This window comes from Hordeum vulgare, chromosome 6H (genome assembly GCF_904849725.1).
Source record: "Hordeum vulgare subsp. vulgare chromosome 6H, MorexV3_pseudomolecules_assembly, whole genome shotgun sequence".
NCBI classification, from domain to species: domain Eukaryota; kingdom Viridiplantae; phylum Streptophyta; class Magnoliopsida; order Poales; family Poaceae; genus Hordeum; species Hordeum vulgare.
In genome coordinates, this window is record NC_058523.1 from 3825079 (window position 1) to 3841044 (window position 15966).

The window sequence follows — 15966 nt, forward strand, 5'->3', positions numbered from 1 at the left end:
GAAATTACCCGAAATAGTTACACTTGAGTTTAAACCAACATCAAATATAGTCCGTACGATACAAATGAAAACGACAGTATGATGCAAATATATTACATAAAATTTAAAACTAAAACTAGATAAAACTTTAAAACTAGATAAAACTAGACTACTTTTCATCATTGTCCTCGTTGCTGCCAGGGTTCATATGAACACGTCCGTCCACCCCTCATCGTTCGAGCCTCACAAGATGACCGGGTTCTCCGACTAGGAAATCGCCAAAGCCTTCGGCTTACGCTTCTTGTTGCATTTCGCAAGTCGGTCCGCCCTCCTTCGTGCCCAAAACGCGTGTTCGTCGGTGACATCTTGCGGGAATCGCTCGCGCCACACCGTCATGGCCTGCTCATTCATCTCGGTGATGAGGAGACTGCACTCCCACCTCTGCTTGATGTTGAGGTCCTCCGCGGTGATTAGCCGCGGTGGAGGCGCGTGGGCCTACACCTCCTCGCGCGTCTGAATTTCCGGGAAATTCATCTGAGCCCGTGGCCTCCTGAGCCGCCACGCCGCCGCGTCGTACACGCGGGCGGCAGCTTGGGAGGTCTCGAACGTCCCGAACCCGAGGCGTGTCGGACCGGAGCATATCTCTGCCTAGTACACGTCGAAGGGACGGGCCCAGACACCGCGCTAGCCGGAGCTTCTCCGGGCGCGCGAAGGTATGGCGGCTGCAGGGAAGAAGGCGACGGGGGCGAAGAGAGAGGCGCCAGAGACGACGAAGAATGTCGCAGGGGCAGCGGCGCGGAGAAATCGGCGGGAAGTGGGGGCGGCGGGGCAGAGAAAGCGGCCAAAAATAGCGGTTGGCGGGCTCTAATGCGTTGCTTTAATCGAGCCTGCAACATCACAGACCAAAAGTGCCCCACGCGCACGCAGTATTTTTACTGCGCCGAACTTTCCCGCGAGTCCTGAAGCGCACACACAGGATGCGCGCATGAAAAATGATTTTTCTTCTCCACGCACCTGTTGGAGTTGCTCTAAGGTTAGTTCATCGTCGTTTGCACCACAAAGCGAATAGCTACTTAACAAATGTTCACTAAAAACATACTTGTTTGTTGAGATTTATTAATTAATTCAATTACTTTGCGCTTGGTTGTCTACGTTTCAAGTTAATTAATAATTTGTTCAATTAGTTAAATTAGTTTCCATTTGCTCACCACGTAAACGACAGAAACACCACGAGACCAGCAAGAGAAAAGCACCCACATTCCACACTAGGAATGATTTCATCTCTCCACTAGTAGAAAACATGACTTTAGTCCTGGTTCGAGACGGGCTTTAGTTCCGGTTTTTCAACCGGGACAAAACAATCGGTACCAAAGGTCCAAACCTTTAGTCCCGGTTTTCTTACGAACCGGACCCGAAGGATCTCCACGTGGCCGCTGCGGGGCGTCCAGATAGGAGGAACTTTTGTCCCGATTGATAACAACAACTATGATCAAAAGGCAGCCCCGCGTCAGCAGCTTGCAGGCACTGGGTTTTTTTTTGAAATGGGAAGTTAGGATTTTGGAGGGTTTTATTAGGGGTTTCATATTGTGTTAGCTAGCTACTACATACAGAGAGAAGTGATATCTCTTTCTTCGTGCTTCATCGACGGTAGCTACTACCTATAGAGAGAACTTGATGCTAGCTAGTAAGTAAATGAACGAACCATTAATTACACAACTTCGTCATGAACATATATAGAGAGAAGTGACCTCTTGTTCTCCGTGCTTGGTCGAACAACTCGACGCTACTATGTATAGTACACGATCATGCATATATACAATATATAACATCTCTTGCGATCCCTAACTAGTTAATATCTATCGTCCACCAAAATCGGTAAGGAAATCCTGATGATATGCCCCGTCTGATGGTATGACATGCTCAACAAAGAATCCCGTCAATTCCTTTTGAATTGCTCGTATGCGATCAATTGGTAGGAGTTCTTGCCGCATACGCTCGATCTAATTTAAAGAAGGGCATCAATATATATATATATATATGTATATATATATATATATATATATGTATATATACATATATCAACACAGTTGATGGTAATAAAATAAAAATGTGAAGGGCTACTATCGGGGCTGTTTCCAACTGTACATCTTTGCTTATGAAATCAGCAGGACTGAAACCAGGATAATTAGCGGCCACTACTCCCGATTCAACATCAGTGACATCGGTAAACACCTTGAGAGGGGGGCACGATTGCTTCTGCTGTTCGCCGAGCTAGAGAATTTGTTTCCCACTTCTCGAACCATTGGTGTTTAAGCTTTCCGACTGCTTCGCTTTAGTGTGTGTCTTTTGAATAATTCGCTCATAGTGTGATGGCAGCGGACGTGGTACCGATGGTGGTCTCTCAAGGGCATCCAGATAGCGCTTCGCTTTTACCGGATCAACATTCTCCTTTGGAGGTGGACGTTTAGGTGCAAAATGGGCCTTAGTATAGGCGGCCACGGTTTCCGTGTTTTCCTCGGGAGTCATCTCATATGGTAACTTTGGAAGAGGCTTGAGGCTTGGACCATATTTAAATTTCTTCCCGCCTCTAGTACTCCTAGCCACCGGAGCGGCGGCGTCTCTCTTCGTCAGTTGCTGACGCGCCGGAGGAGGCGGAGGAGCAGGAGGTGGAGTGCGCTCACGCGTCGGAGGAGGTGGAGTTTTGACGAGTTCCCCGTAACCGGACCCCAGGGTTCCCAGAATGTTTGGATCGTAGAAGGACCCAAAATCAGTGACTAATAGCATACAAAACAGGCCAGAATAGGCTAAAAGCTTGAGTTTTGACGAGTTCCCCGTAACCATACCACGGGGTTCCCGAAACATTCGGATAGCAGCGGGACCCAAAATCAGTGACTAGTAGCATAGAAAACTCGCAAGAATAGGCCAAAACTGCGAGTTTTGATGAGTTCCCCATAACCGGACCCAAGGCTCCCGACACGTTCGCATCGCATCGGGACCCAAAATGAACGACTAATAGGATAGAAAAGTGGCCAGAATAGGCCAAAACTGCGACTTTTGATGAGTTCCCCGTAACTGGACCCCGAGGTTTCGCAAACGTTCGGCTCACAGCGGGACCCAAAATCAGTGACTAGTAGCATACTAAACTGGCCGGAATAGCCCAAAATTGCGAGTTTTGACGAGTTCCCCTTAACCGGACCCAAAGGTTCCCGAAACATTCGGATCACATCGAGACCTAAAATCAGTGACTAATAGCATAGAAAACTAACCGGAATATGCGAAAACTGTTAGTTTTGACGATTTCCCCCTAACCGGACCCCGGGGTTCCCGAAACGTTCGGATCCTAGGAGGACCCAAAATCAGTGACCAATAGCATAGAAAACTTGTCACAATAGGCCAAAACTATGAGGTTTGACGAGTTCCACGTAATCGGACCCCGGGGTTCCCAAAACGTTCGGATCGCAGCGGGACCCAAAATTAGTGAGTAATAGCATACACAACTGGCCAGAATAGGTCAAAACTGCGAGTTTTGACGAGTTTCCGTAACCAAACCCCGGGCTTCCCGAAACATTCAGATCGTAGCGGGACCCAAAATTAGTGAGTAATAGCATACAAAACGCACCAGAATAGGCAAAAACTATGAGTTTTGACGAGTTCCGTATAACCGGACCCAGGGGTTCCCGAAATGTTCAGATCGCATCGGGATCCCAAATCATTGACTAGTAGGATAGAAAACTGTCCGAAAGAGGCCAAAACTGCGAGTTTTGACGAGTTCCCCGTAACCGGACCCCGAGGTTCCGGAAATGTTTGGATCACACCGGGACCCAAAAATCAATAGCTAATAGCTTATAAAACTGGCCGGAATAAGCCAAAACTGCGAGTTTTGACGAGTTCCCCGTAATCGGACCCCGAGGTTCCGAAAAAGTTTGGACCACAGCGGGACCCAAAATCAGTGACTAATAGCATACAAAACTGGCCGGAATAGGCCAAAACTGCGAGTTTTGTTTAGTTCCCCGTAACAAGACCAAGTATTCCCGAAACATTTCGATCACATCGGGATCCAAAATCAATGACTAATAGCATACACAACTAACTGGAATAGGCCAAAATTGTGAGTTTTGACGAGTTCCCCGTAACCAGACCCCGAGGTTCCCAAAACGTTCGGATCACAACGGGACACAAAATCAGTGACATACAAAACTGGCCGGAATAGGCCAAAACTGCGAGTTTTTACGAGTTCCCCGTAACTAGACCCAATGGTTCTCAAAACATTTGGACCACATTGGGGCCCAAAATCAGTGTCTAATAGCACACAAAACTGGCTGGAATAGGCCAAAGCTGCGAGTTTTGACGAGTACCCCGTAATCGGACCCTGGTGTTCCCGAAACGTTCGGATCACAGCGGTACCCAAAATTAGTGACTAATAGCATACAAAACTAGCCAGAATAGGCCAAAACTACGAGTTTTGACGACTTCCCCGCAACCGAACCCCAGGGTTCCCGAAACGTTTGGATCGCAACGAAACCCAAAATCAGTGACTAATAGCATACTAAACTGGCCGGAATAGCCCAAAATTGCGAGTTTTGACGAGTTCCCCGTAACCGGACCCAAGGGTTCCCGAAATAGTCAAATCACATCAAGACCCAAAATCAGTGACTAATAGCATAGAAAAGTGGTCGGAATAGGCCAAAAGTGCGAGCTTTTACGAGTTCCCCGTAACTGGACCCTGAGGTTCCGCAAACGTTCGGATCACAGCGGGACCCAAAATCAGTGACTAATAGCATACTACACTGTCGGCATAGCCCAAAATTGCGAGTTTTAACGAGTTCTTCGTAACCGGATCCAAGGGTTCCCGAAAGATTCGGGTAACATCGAGACCTAAAATCAGTGACTAATAGCATACAAAACTGATCGGAATATGTGAAAACGGTTAGTTTTGACGATTTCCCCTTAACCGGACCCCGGGGTTCCCGAAACGTTCGGATCCTAGGAGGACCCAAAATCAGTGACCAATAGAATAGAAAACTGGCCACAATAGGCCAATACTATGAGGTTTGACGAGTTCCACATAACCGGACCCCGGGGTTTCCGAAACGTTCGGATCGCAGCGGGACCCAATAATAACCAAGACGTATATGAAGGAGATGCCAACATAAAACACCTTTTGAACTATGGTAAGCTTGGGACTAAGGGCAGCCAAACCACCAGTTGGAAGCCGAGAAGAAGCAACAGTTACAAACTGGCAGAATGCATGCTGTTGATCAGGGGTAAATTTCGCCATGATCTCGAGTAGCTTCGCCATGATCTCGAGTAGCTGCAGACAACGAGAGGATCAAGATATCATTAAACATATACAGTGCCAGATTAAGGTATAGGAAAATAAGGGTGTACTTACATTTATAATGCCAGGACTTTTAGGAGTAAACCGGTGATCAAATTTTATGTTATCCACCAGTGATTTGGCCTGCAGCAATCAAGGCCAGTTCAGTGGAAATGTAACAGGACACAAGTGAAATCAAGAGAGGGAGATGAAGCGTTACCTCCCATATTTCTTGACGACCACATATTAGATAGTCAAGCTCTTGAGGTGAAAATATTTGGAGGGATGAGATATCAAAGACCTAAAACAAAGAAAAGTACACAGTCATTTAGGAAAAGTAAATAAGTCTCGATACATCTACACAATGATTAAAAGGAGTTGACAAGCGAACAGAATGAGGTCGCACCTGGCTAAAACCTGATATGAAAGCTTCAACCTGCTTCATAATCCCTGACTTCACTGTCGCATCGACTACCAAAGAAACATACTCCTCTAGGTTGTGGATATTAACCTAAGGGAAAGAATAAACTCTATTTATCACTTCCCGCATAAAAAGAAGAGCAAATGTGAACACGAAATCCCTAACATGAACACATCACTTACAATTATGTTTTGCTCGCCTTCTTTGAGAACATAATCAGGAAAACCTGGAAGAGTAAAAGCTAAACACAGGTCCTCGATAGGAGCTCCACGGAGGGAATTGAGGAAGAACAACAAAGAACCGAAGAGGAACCAGACAATCATGGCGAAGGAATTTTTCTCGAATTAACAAAGTCCGGCGAGGTTTATATTTGACCTCTGGTGATCATTAGATGTATTAATTCATGTGTCGGAGGTAGTTACCACTAACTGGTAGACATCATTTTCCATATATATGGTCATACGAAAAATTCTATGATATATACATAACGTCTACAGTATATGATGGTGTAAAATATGTTTGAAATGAAAAATAGAAAATGAAAAGCAAAAATAATAAACAATAAACCCTAAAACCCAAAACCCCAAAGCACCAAAGCCTTTACTCCCGGTTGGTGCCCGCGGTGCGAGCTGCCAACCACGTGGATGTGTATTAGTCCCAGGTCGTGGCCAACCGGGACTAGGGGGGCTTTAGTCCCAAGTTATTAGTCCCGGTTGATGACCCGGGACTAAAGGCCCTTACCAACCAGGACTACAACCTCGTTTTCTACTAGTGGGTGGATCAGGCAGCGAGCACACACCGGTGCGCGACGAAGGCCTCGTTGCCGACCTCAAATGTCACATCAACGCCCACCTTACTCTGAAGGAGAGCGCTAACACGTTGATGTATGTCCGGCGGGAGCACCTCCGTGCCGTCAAGACCACCGACATTATCATCTCAAGGGCGTATGTTCTTGTAAACCTGTCGTTGCCCTAGCTCGGAGCGTTGTGGGCTGCGAGCTAAACCAGTACTAGAATGTACCTTCTCGACCTAGTCGTCGAGACTTAAATAAACTTTGCATCCGGGACCTCCTCGACACCGGTGTCATAGAAAGGGTTAGAAACAGCGAAATGAAGCTGGTGCAGAACGAGATGTTGTCGTTCGGGAAATAGTCGAATCATGGCCTCCCGACGAGAGGGCCGGCGGTTATGCTCTCGCCCATGGACATTAGCTCTTTTGTGCGCGAGTAGCCCTTGACCATGAGCAGGTCTTTGCATGCCTGGTGCTAGAAACACTAAAGTGTGCCTTCTTCCACGACGTGTCCCCGGGGTTGGCAAGCCTAGTGCGGTTCCTCATCAACATCGAATTCTTTCGTCTACACATGCCCGGTGCTGACAACACTGACATGTTCCATCGTCCACGATGTGTCCACCAAGCCTAGCAAGTCCAGTGAGGTGCCTTGTCAACATCGACTTCTTTCGTCTATGCATGCCCGATGCTGACAACACCGACATGTGCCATCACAATGCTTTGTCAACATCGTATTTTTCCCAGCGCACCCCTACCTCGAGTCCACTGTGCACAAGACTAACTCGGCGCCTCTGTGCCCCCGCGGCTCCACAGTGACTACCTTGACACCGGCCACCCCGACTGGACATAGACCACTTCGTCCCTCGCGCAACTACCTCGACCACGACTATACCATCCTAAATTCTCACGTACATCAACATGGGCACAAATATCTAACGTCTTACTTGAACAACCTCGTTGGTTTCCACACTAGCCAGGAATTCCGTCGATGCATCGACCATTACGACTTATGTGTGTGTGTGTGGGGGGGGGGGGGGGTATCCGTCGGCTTACATTCTGGTACCTCTTCAGTCTCATCACCTGTGTCGCTACCTTTGTGACTGTGGGGCGTTGTTGAGTATCGTAATTAGTTAGGAAATATAAAATAGACTACGAACTATTTCAGCTTCTCTTGTACTTCAAGTTGATCATGTACATCTATAGGTATAGGCACGAGGCTCAAGCAATAAACATTAATGCCCTTCTCTATTCCTCTTTACGTTTAGAAACAAAAATAAATAAAATTAAACAAGATATCGGCTCTGTGTTGACTACTTACCTACTGCAGTTTGTGTTCCACAAGTTGGTTGACAAAGTCAAAAGACTACGAAAATATAGATGCAAGAGACTAGCTTGCGGTTTGTGCCTAAAAAATGATTTAGTTTGCAGCCTGAGCGATCAGTTATAAGCAATAAAAAGAAGGCAACAACCGCGTCGTGTCTTTGCCTATAGATAAATAAATAATTTCCAAGAGAAGGAGTACTGAGATCTATTAACTTGAACATTTATTTATTCAACCTGACTGACATTTTTACAATAAATAGGCACCGAGCCAGCTGGATTTGGTACTCACAAATTTGATCCCCTATGTGCATGCATACATACCGAGGCACTAATTCTATCCATTTATTATTATTATTTAATTTTGGCACATCAGATTGCAATAGAGATAGCCACCATCAAGACTGAGGGATTTCTCCGTGGTGGCCCTCAGCACCACCTCCTGCTCGGGTGACACCATTGCATTCAGTGGGGGCGCTCTATATTCTTCTTGAGCCGTTCGCCGGCGTTGGGATCGAAATTGATCGCTGCAAGTGCAAGCGTATATAAAATACCGTTGTTGACCATTTCACGGACTACGGGAGGGGCCAGAACTTATATTAGGTAAAAACGAGGCAGCTGAGTACTCACCGCATTCTACGATGGGGCTGGTCGTGATCATCACCGCGACAACGATGAGGAACATGATGGCGAGAAGACGAGCAGATCTTGCCAAGGATGCCATTGTACGCGCTATGACAGGGGGCTGATAACCTATGACAGGGGGCTGGTTATCAGTTTGAGTTGATTTATGCTTCTTCTTAATCTGATTAGTGTGATCTGTCTTGTCCTTGCAAGCCGTGGTATTTATAGTAACAGACATGTATGCAACTGGTTTGGAAGGGATGCACACATGACTAAGTCTAAGGGCACGTGGTGTTATGCCTATATTTAACTAATCGGTTACTCGAAAGGTGAGAACAACAGGTGTGAATGAACGTTTTATTTTGGAACTTGGCCTCGTATATATGACAGTCAAAGCTTCTAGCAGCACACGTGTATTCATGGTAAACACGTAGAATAATTCAGAAACCTTTCACCCAGTTGCTCTATATGGCACATCCATGACATACCAAGTTTTTGCAACTAATGATCAAAGAAATAAAAAAAAAAGGAACATCACACCCATTGGAAATTACCCGAAATAGTTACACTTGAGTTTAAACCAACATCACATATAGTCCGTACGATACAAATGAAAACGACAGTATGATGCAAATATATTACATAAAATTTAAAACTAAAACTAGATAAAACTTTAAAACTAGATAAAACTAGACTACTTTTCATCATTGTCCTCGCTGCTGCCAGGGTTCATATGAACACGTCCGTCCACCCCTCATCGTTCGAGCCTCACAAGATGACCGGGTTCTCCGACTAGGAAATCGCCAAAGCCTTCGGCTTACGCTTCTTGTTGCATTTCGCAAGTCGGTCCGCCCTCCTTCGTGCCCAAAACGCGTGTTCGTCGGTGACATCTTGCGGGAATCGCTCGCGCCACACCGTCATGGCCTGCTCATTCATCTCGGTGATGAGGAGACTGCACTCCCACCTCTGCTTGATGTTGAGGTCCTCCGCGGTGATTAGCCGCGGTGGAGGCGCGTGGGCCTACACCTCCTCGCGCGTCTGAATTTCCGGGAAATTCATCTGAGCCCGTGGCCTCCTGAGCCGCCACGCCGCCGCGTCGTACATGCGGGCGGCAGCTTGGGAGGTCTCGAACGTCCCGAACCCGAGGCGTGTCGGACCGGAGCATATCTCTGCCTAGTACACGTCGAAGGGACGGGCCCAGACACCGCGCTAGCCGGAGCTTCTCCGGGCGCGCGAAGGTATGGCGGCTGCAGGGAAGAAGGCGACGGGGGCGAAGAGAGAGGCGCCAGAGACGACGAAGAATGTCGCAGGGGCAGCGGCGCAGAGAAATCGGCGGGAAGTGGGGGCGGCGGGGCAGAGAAAGCGGCCAAAAATAGCGGTTGGCGGGCTCTAATGCGTTGCTTTAATCGAGCCTGCAACATCACAGACCAAAAGTGCCCCACGCGCACGCAGTATTTTTACTGCGCCGAACTTTCCCGCGAGTCCTGAAGCGCACACACCGGATTCGCGCATGAAAAATGATTTTTCTTCTGCAGCGCCTGTTGGAGTTGCTCTAAGGTTAGTTCATCGTCGTTTGCACCACAAAGCGAATAGTTACTTAACAAATGTTCACTAAAAACATACTTGTTTGTTGAGATTTATTAATTAATTCAATTACTTTGCGCTTGGTTGTCTACGTTTCAAGTTAATTAATAATTTGTTCAATTAGTCAAATTAGTTTCCATTTGCTCACCACGTAAACGACAGAAACACCACGAGACCAGCAAGAGAAAAGCACCCACATTCCACACTAGGAATGATTTCATCTCTCCACTAGTAGAAAACATGACTTTAGTCCTGGTTCGAGACGGGCTTTAGTTCCGGTTTTTCAACCGGGACAAAACAATCGGTACCAAAGGTCCAAACCTTTAGTCCCGGTTTTCTTACGAACCGGACCCGAAGGATCTCCACGTGGCCGCTGCGGGGCGTCCAGATAGGAGGAACTTTTGTCCCGATTGATAACAACAACTATGATCAAAAGGCAGCCCCGCGTCAGCAGCTTGCAGGCGCTGGTTTTTTTTTGAAATGGGGAGTTAGGATTTTGGAGGGTTTTATTAGGGGTTTCATATTGTGTTAGCTAGCTACTACATACACAGAGAAGTGATATCTCTCTCTCTTCGTGCTTCATCGACGGTAGCTACTACCTATAGAGAGAACTTGATGCTAGCTAGTAAGTAAATGAACGAACCATTAATTACACAACTTCGTCATGAACATATATAGAGAGAAGTGACCTCTTGTTCTCCGTGCTTGGTCGAACAACTCGACGCTACTACGTATAGTACACGATCATGCATATATACAATATATAACATCTCTTGCGATCCCTAACTAGTTAATATCTATCGTCCACCAAAATCGGTAAGGAAATCCTGATGATATGCCCCGTCTGATGGTATGACATGCTCAACAAAGAATCCCGTCAATTCCTTTTGAATTGCTCGTATGCGATCAGTTGGTAGGAGTTCTTGCCGCATACGCTCGATCTAATTTAAAGAAGGGCATCAATATATATATATATGTATATATATATATATATATATATATGTATATATATATATATATCAACACAGTTGATGGTAATAAAATAAAAATGTGAAGGGCTACTATCGGAGTTGTTTCCAACTGTACATCTTTGCTTATAAAATCAGCACGACTGAAACCAGGATAATTAGCGGCCACTACTCCCGATTCAACATCAGTGACATCGGTAAACACCTTGAGCGGGGGGCACGATTGCTTCTGCTGTTCGCCGAGCTAGAGAATTTGTTTCCCACTTCTCGAACCATTGGTATTTAAGCTTTCCGACTGCTTCGCTTTAGTGTGTGTCTTTTGAATAATTCGCTCATAGTGTGATGGCAGCGGACGTGGTACCGATGGTGGTCTCTCAAGGGCATCCAGATAGCGCTTCGCTTTTACCGGATCAACATTCTCCTTTGGAGGTGGACGTTTAGGTGCAAAATGGGCCTTAGTATAGGCGGCCACGGTTTTCGTGTTTTTCTCGGGAGTCATCTCATATGGTAACTTTGGAAGAGGCTTGAGGCTTGGACCATATTTAAATTTCTTCCTGCCTCTAGTACTGCTAGCCACCGGAGCGGCGGCGTCTCTCCTCGTCAGTTGCTGACGCGCCGGAGGAGGCGGAGGAGCAGGAGGTGGAGTGCGCTCACGCGTCGGAGGAGGTGGAGTTTTGACGAGTTCCCCGTAACCGGACCCCAGGGTTCCCAGAATGTTTGGATCGTAGAAGGACCCAAAATCAGTGACTAATAGCATACAAAACAGGCCAGAATAGGCTAAAAGCTTGAGTTTTGACGAGTTCCCCGTAACCATACCACGGGGTTCCCGAAACATTCGGATAGCAGCGGGACCCAAAATCAGTGACTAGTAGCATAGAAAACTCGCAAGAATAGGCCAAAACTGCGAGTTTTGATGAGTTCCCCATAACCGGACCCAAGGCTCCCGACACGTTCGCATCGCATCGGGACCCAAAATGAACGACTAATAGGATAGAAAAGTGGCCAGAATAGGCCAAAACTGCGACTTTTGATGAGTTCCCCGTAACTGGACCCCGAGGTTCCGCAAACGTTCGGCTCACAGCGGGACCCAAAATCAGTGACTAGTAGCATACTAAACTGGCCGGAATAGCCCAAAATTGCGAGTTTTGACGAGTTCCCCTTAACCGGACCCAAAGGTTCCCGAAACATTCGGATCACATCGAGACCTAAAATCAGTGACTAATAGCATAGAAAACTAACCGGAATATGCGAAAACTGTTAGTTTTGACGATTTCCCCCTAACCGGACCCCGGGGTTCCCGAAACGTTCGGATCCTAGGAGGACCCAAAATCAGTGACCAATAGCATAGAAAACTTGTCACAATAGGCCAAAACTATGAGGTTTGACGAGTTCCACGTAATCGGACCCCGGGGTTCCCAAAACGTTCGGATCGCAGCGGGACCCAAAATTAGTGAGTAATAGCATACACAACTGGCCAGAATAGGTCAAAACTGCGAGTTTTGACGAGTTTCCGTAACCAGACCCCGGGCTTCCCGAAACATTCAGATCGTAGCGGGACCCAAAATTAGTGAGTAATAGCATACAAAACCGCACCAGAATAGGCAAAAACTATGAGTTTTGACGAGTTCCGTATAACCGGACCCAGGGGTTCCCGAAATGTTCAGATCGCATCGGGATCCCAAATCATTGACTAGTAGGATAGAAAACTGTCCGAAAGAGGCCAAAACTGCGAGTTTTGACGAGTTCCCCGTAACCGGACCCCGAGGTTCCGGAAATGTTTGGATCACACCGGGACCCAAAAAATCAATAGCTAATAGCATATAAAACTGGCCGGAATAGGCCAAAACTGCGAGTTTTGACGAGTTCCCCGTAATCGGACCCCGAGGTTCCGAAAAAGTTTGGACCACAGCGGGACCCAAAATCAGTGACTAATAGCATACAAAACTGGCCGGAATAGGCCAAAACTGCGAGTTTTGTTTAGTTCCCCGTAACAAGACCAAGTATTCCCGAAACATTTCGATCACATCGGGATCCAAAATCAATGACTAATAGCATACACAACTGACTGGAATAGGCCAAAATTGTGAGTTTTGACGAGTTCCCCGTAACCAGACCCCGAGGTTCCCAAAACGTTCGGATCACAACGGGACACAAAATCAGTGACATACAAAACTGGCCGGAATAGGCCAAAACTGCGAGTTTTTACGAGTTCCCCGTAACTAGACCCAATGGTTCTCAAAACATTTGGATCACATTGGGGCCCAAAATCAGTGTCTAATAGCACACAAAACTGGCTGGAATAGGCCAAAGCTGCGAGTTTTGACGAGTACCCCGTAATCGGACCCTGGTGTTCCCGAAACGTTCGGATCACAGCGGTACCCAAAATTAGTGACTAATAGCATACAAAACTAGCCAGAATAGGCCAAAACTACGAGTTTTGACGACTTCCCCGCAACCGAACCCCAGGGTTCCCGAAACGTTTGGATCGCAACGGAACCCAAAATCAGTGACTAATAGCATACTAAACTGGCCGGAATAGCCCAAAATTGCGAGTTTTGACGAGTTCCCCGTAACCGGACCCAAGGGTTCCCGAAATAGTCAGATCACATCAAGACCCAAAATCAGTGACTAATAGCATAGAAAAGTGGTCGGAATAGGCCAAAACTGCGAGTTTTTACGAGTTCCCCGTAACTGGACCCTGAGGTTCCGCAAACGTTCGGATCACAGCGGGACCCAAAATCAGTGACTAATAGCATACTACACTGTCGGCATAGCCCAAAATTGCGAGTTTTAACGAGTTCTTCGTACCCGGATCCAAGGGTTCCCGAAAGATTCGGGTAACATCGAGACCTAAAATCAGTGACTAATAGCATACAAAACTGATCGGAATATGTGAAAACGGTTAGTTTTGATGATTTCCCCCTAACCGGACCCCGGGGTTCTCGAAACTTCGGATCCTAGGAGGACCCAAAATCAGTGACCAATAGAATAGAAAACTGGCCACAATAGGCCAATACTATGAGGTTTGACGAGTTCCACATAACCGGACCCCGGGGTTTCCGAAACGTTCGGATCGCAGCGGGACCCAATAATAACCAAGACGTATATGAAGGAGATGCCAACATAAAACACCTTTTGAACTATGGTAAGCTTGGGACTAAGGGCAGCCAAACCACCAGTTGGAAGCCGAGAAGAAGCAACAGTTACAAACTGGCAGAATGCATGCTGTTGATCAGGGGTAAATTTCGCCATGATCTCAAGTAGCTTCGCCATGATCTCGAGTAGCTGCAGACAACGAGAGGATCAAGATATCATTAAACATATACAGTGCCAGATTAAGGTATAGGAAAATAAGGGTGTACTTACATTTATAATGGCAGGACTTTTAGGAGTAAACCGGTGATCAAATTTTATGTTATCCACCAGTGATTTGGCCTGCAGCAATCAAGGCCAGTTCAGTGGAAATGTAACAGGACACAAGTGAAATCAAGAGAGGGAGATGAAGCGTTACCTCCCATATTTCTTGACGACCACATATTAGATAGTCAAGCTCTTGAGGTGAAAATATTTGGAGGGATGAGATATCAAAGACCTAAAACAAAGAAAAGTACACAGTCATTTAGGAAAAGTAAATAAGTCTCGATACATCTACACAATGATTAAAAGGAGTTGACAAGCGAACAGAATGAGGTCGCACCTGGCTAAAACCTGATATGAAAGCTTCAACCTGCTTCATAATCCCTGACTTCACTGTCGCATCGACTACCAAAGAAACATACTCCTCTAGGTTGTGGATATTAACCTAAGGGAAAGAATAAACTCTATTTATCACTTCCCGCATAAAAAGAAGAGCAAATGTGAACACGAAATCCCTAACATGAACACATCACTTACAATTATGTTTTGCTCGCCTTCTTTGAGAACATAATCAGGAAAACCTGGAAGAGTAAAAGCTAAACACAGGTCCTCGATAGGAGCTCCACGGAGGGAATTGAGGAAGAACAACAAAGAACCGAAGAGGAACCAGACAATCATGGCGAAGGAATTTTTCTCGAATTAACAAAGTCCGGCGAGGTTTATATTTGACCTCTGGTGATCATTAGATGTATTAATTCATGTGTCGGAGGTAGTTACCACTAACTGGTAGACATCATTTTCCATATATATGGTCATACGAAAAATTCTATGATATATACATAACGTCTACAGTATATGATGGTGTAAAATATGTTTGAAATGAAAAATAGAAAATGAAAAGCAAAAATAATAAACAATAAACCCTAAAACCCAAAACCCCAAAGCACCAAAGCCTTTACTCCCGGTTGGTGCCCGCGGTGCGAGCTGCCAACCACGTGGATGTGTATTAGTCCCAGGTCGTGGCCAACCGGGACTAGGGGGGCTTTAGTCCCAAGTTATTAGTCCCGGTTGATGACCCGGGACTAAAGGCCCTTACCAACCAGGACTACAACCTCGTTTTCTACTAGTGGGTGGATCAGGCAGCGAGCACACACCGGTGCGCGACGAAGGCCTCGTTGCCGACCTCAAATGTCACATCAACGCCCACCTTACTCTGAAGGAGAGCGCTAACACGTTGATGTATGTCCGGCGGGAGCACCTCCGTGCCGTCAAGACCACCGACATTATCATCTCAAGGGCGTATGTTCTTGTAAACCTGTCGTTGCCCTAGCTCGGAGCGTTGTGGGCTGCGAGCTAAACGAGTACTAGAATGTACCTTCTCGACCTAGTCGTCGAGACTTAAATAAACTTTGCATCCGGGACCTCCTCGACACCGGTGTCATAGAAAGGGTTAGAAACAGCGAAATGAAGCTGGTGCAGAACGAGATGTTGTCGTTCGGGAAATAGTCGAATCATGGCCTCCCGACGAGAGGGCCGGCGGTTATGCTCTCGCCCATGGACATTAGCTCTTTTGTGCGCGAGTAGCCCTTGACCATGAGCAGGTCTTT

General features: G+C 46.6%; 2 protein-coding genes and 1 long non-coding RNA gene across 3 annotated transcripts; all 3 read right to left on the bottom strand.

Moving 5' to 3' along the window:
• Positions 1 to 474: 474 nt before the first annotated feature.
• Positions 475 to 6236, bottom strand: LOC123404833 (E3 ubiquitin-protein ligase UPL3-like). Its single transcript, XM_045098781.1, has 6 exons — positions 5900 to 6236; positions 5703 to 5807; positions 5517 to 5597; positions 5372 to 5440; positions 5102 to 5290; positions 475 to 627 (listed from the first exon to the last, which is right to left on the bottom strand). Exons 1-6 carry the CDS (start codon positions 6038 to 6040, stop codon positions 475 to 477), a joined length of 738 nt encoding a protein of 245 aa, XP_044954716.1. The 5' UTR covers positions 6041 to 6236.
• A 1801-nt stretch (positions 6237 to 8037) lies between these two features.
• LOC123401989 lies at positions 8038 to 9043 on the bottom strand. Its single transcript, XR_006611214.1, has 2 exons — positions 8457 to 9043; positions 8038 to 8353 (listed from the first exon to the last, which is right to left on the bottom strand). It is a non-coding gene; the product is annotated as an uncharacterized LOC123401989 (long non-coding RNA).
• Positions 9044 to 14258: 5215 nt separating this feature from the next.
• LOC123404834 (E3 ubiquitin-protein ligase UPL3-like) lies at positions 14259 to 15238 on the bottom strand. Its single transcript, XM_045098782.1, has 5 exons — positions 14897 to 15238; positions 14700 to 14804; positions 14514 to 14594; positions 14329 to 14437; positions 14259 to 14287 (listed from the first exon to the last, which is right to left on the bottom strand). Exons 1-5 carry the CDS (start codon positions 15035 to 15037, stop codon positions 14259 to 14261), a joined length of 465 nt encoding a protein of 154 aa, XP_044954717.1. The 5' UTR covers positions 15038 to 15238.
• Positions 15239 to 15966: the final 728 nt, after the last annotated feature.

Coding starts and splice junctions, on each gene's coding strand:
- LOC123404834 (XM_045098782.1), bottom strand. CDS start 15,037: ATGATTGTCTGGTTCCTCTTCGGTTCTTTGTTGTTCTTCCTCAATTCC. Junction 14,805..14,896: donor AAGGCGAGCAAAACATAATT/GTAAGTGATGTG, acceptor TCTTTCCCTTAG/GTTAATATCCACAACCTAGA. Junction 14,438..14,513: donor GTCGTCAAGAAATATGGGAG/GTAACGCTTCAT, acceptor TGATTGCTGCAG/GCCAAATCACTGGTGGATAA.
- LOC123404833 (XM_045098781.1), bottom strand. CDS start 6,040: ATGATTGTCTGGTTCCTCTTCGGTTCTTTGTTGTTCTTCCTCAATTCC. Junction 5,808..5,899: donor AAGGCGAGCAAAACATAATT/GTAAGTGATGTG, acceptor TCTTTCCCTTAG/GTTAATATCCACAACCTAGA. Junction 628..5,101: donor TCTCCTTCATATACGTCTTG/GTTATTATTGGG, acceptor GACGTGTACTAG/GCAGAGATATGCTCCGGTCC.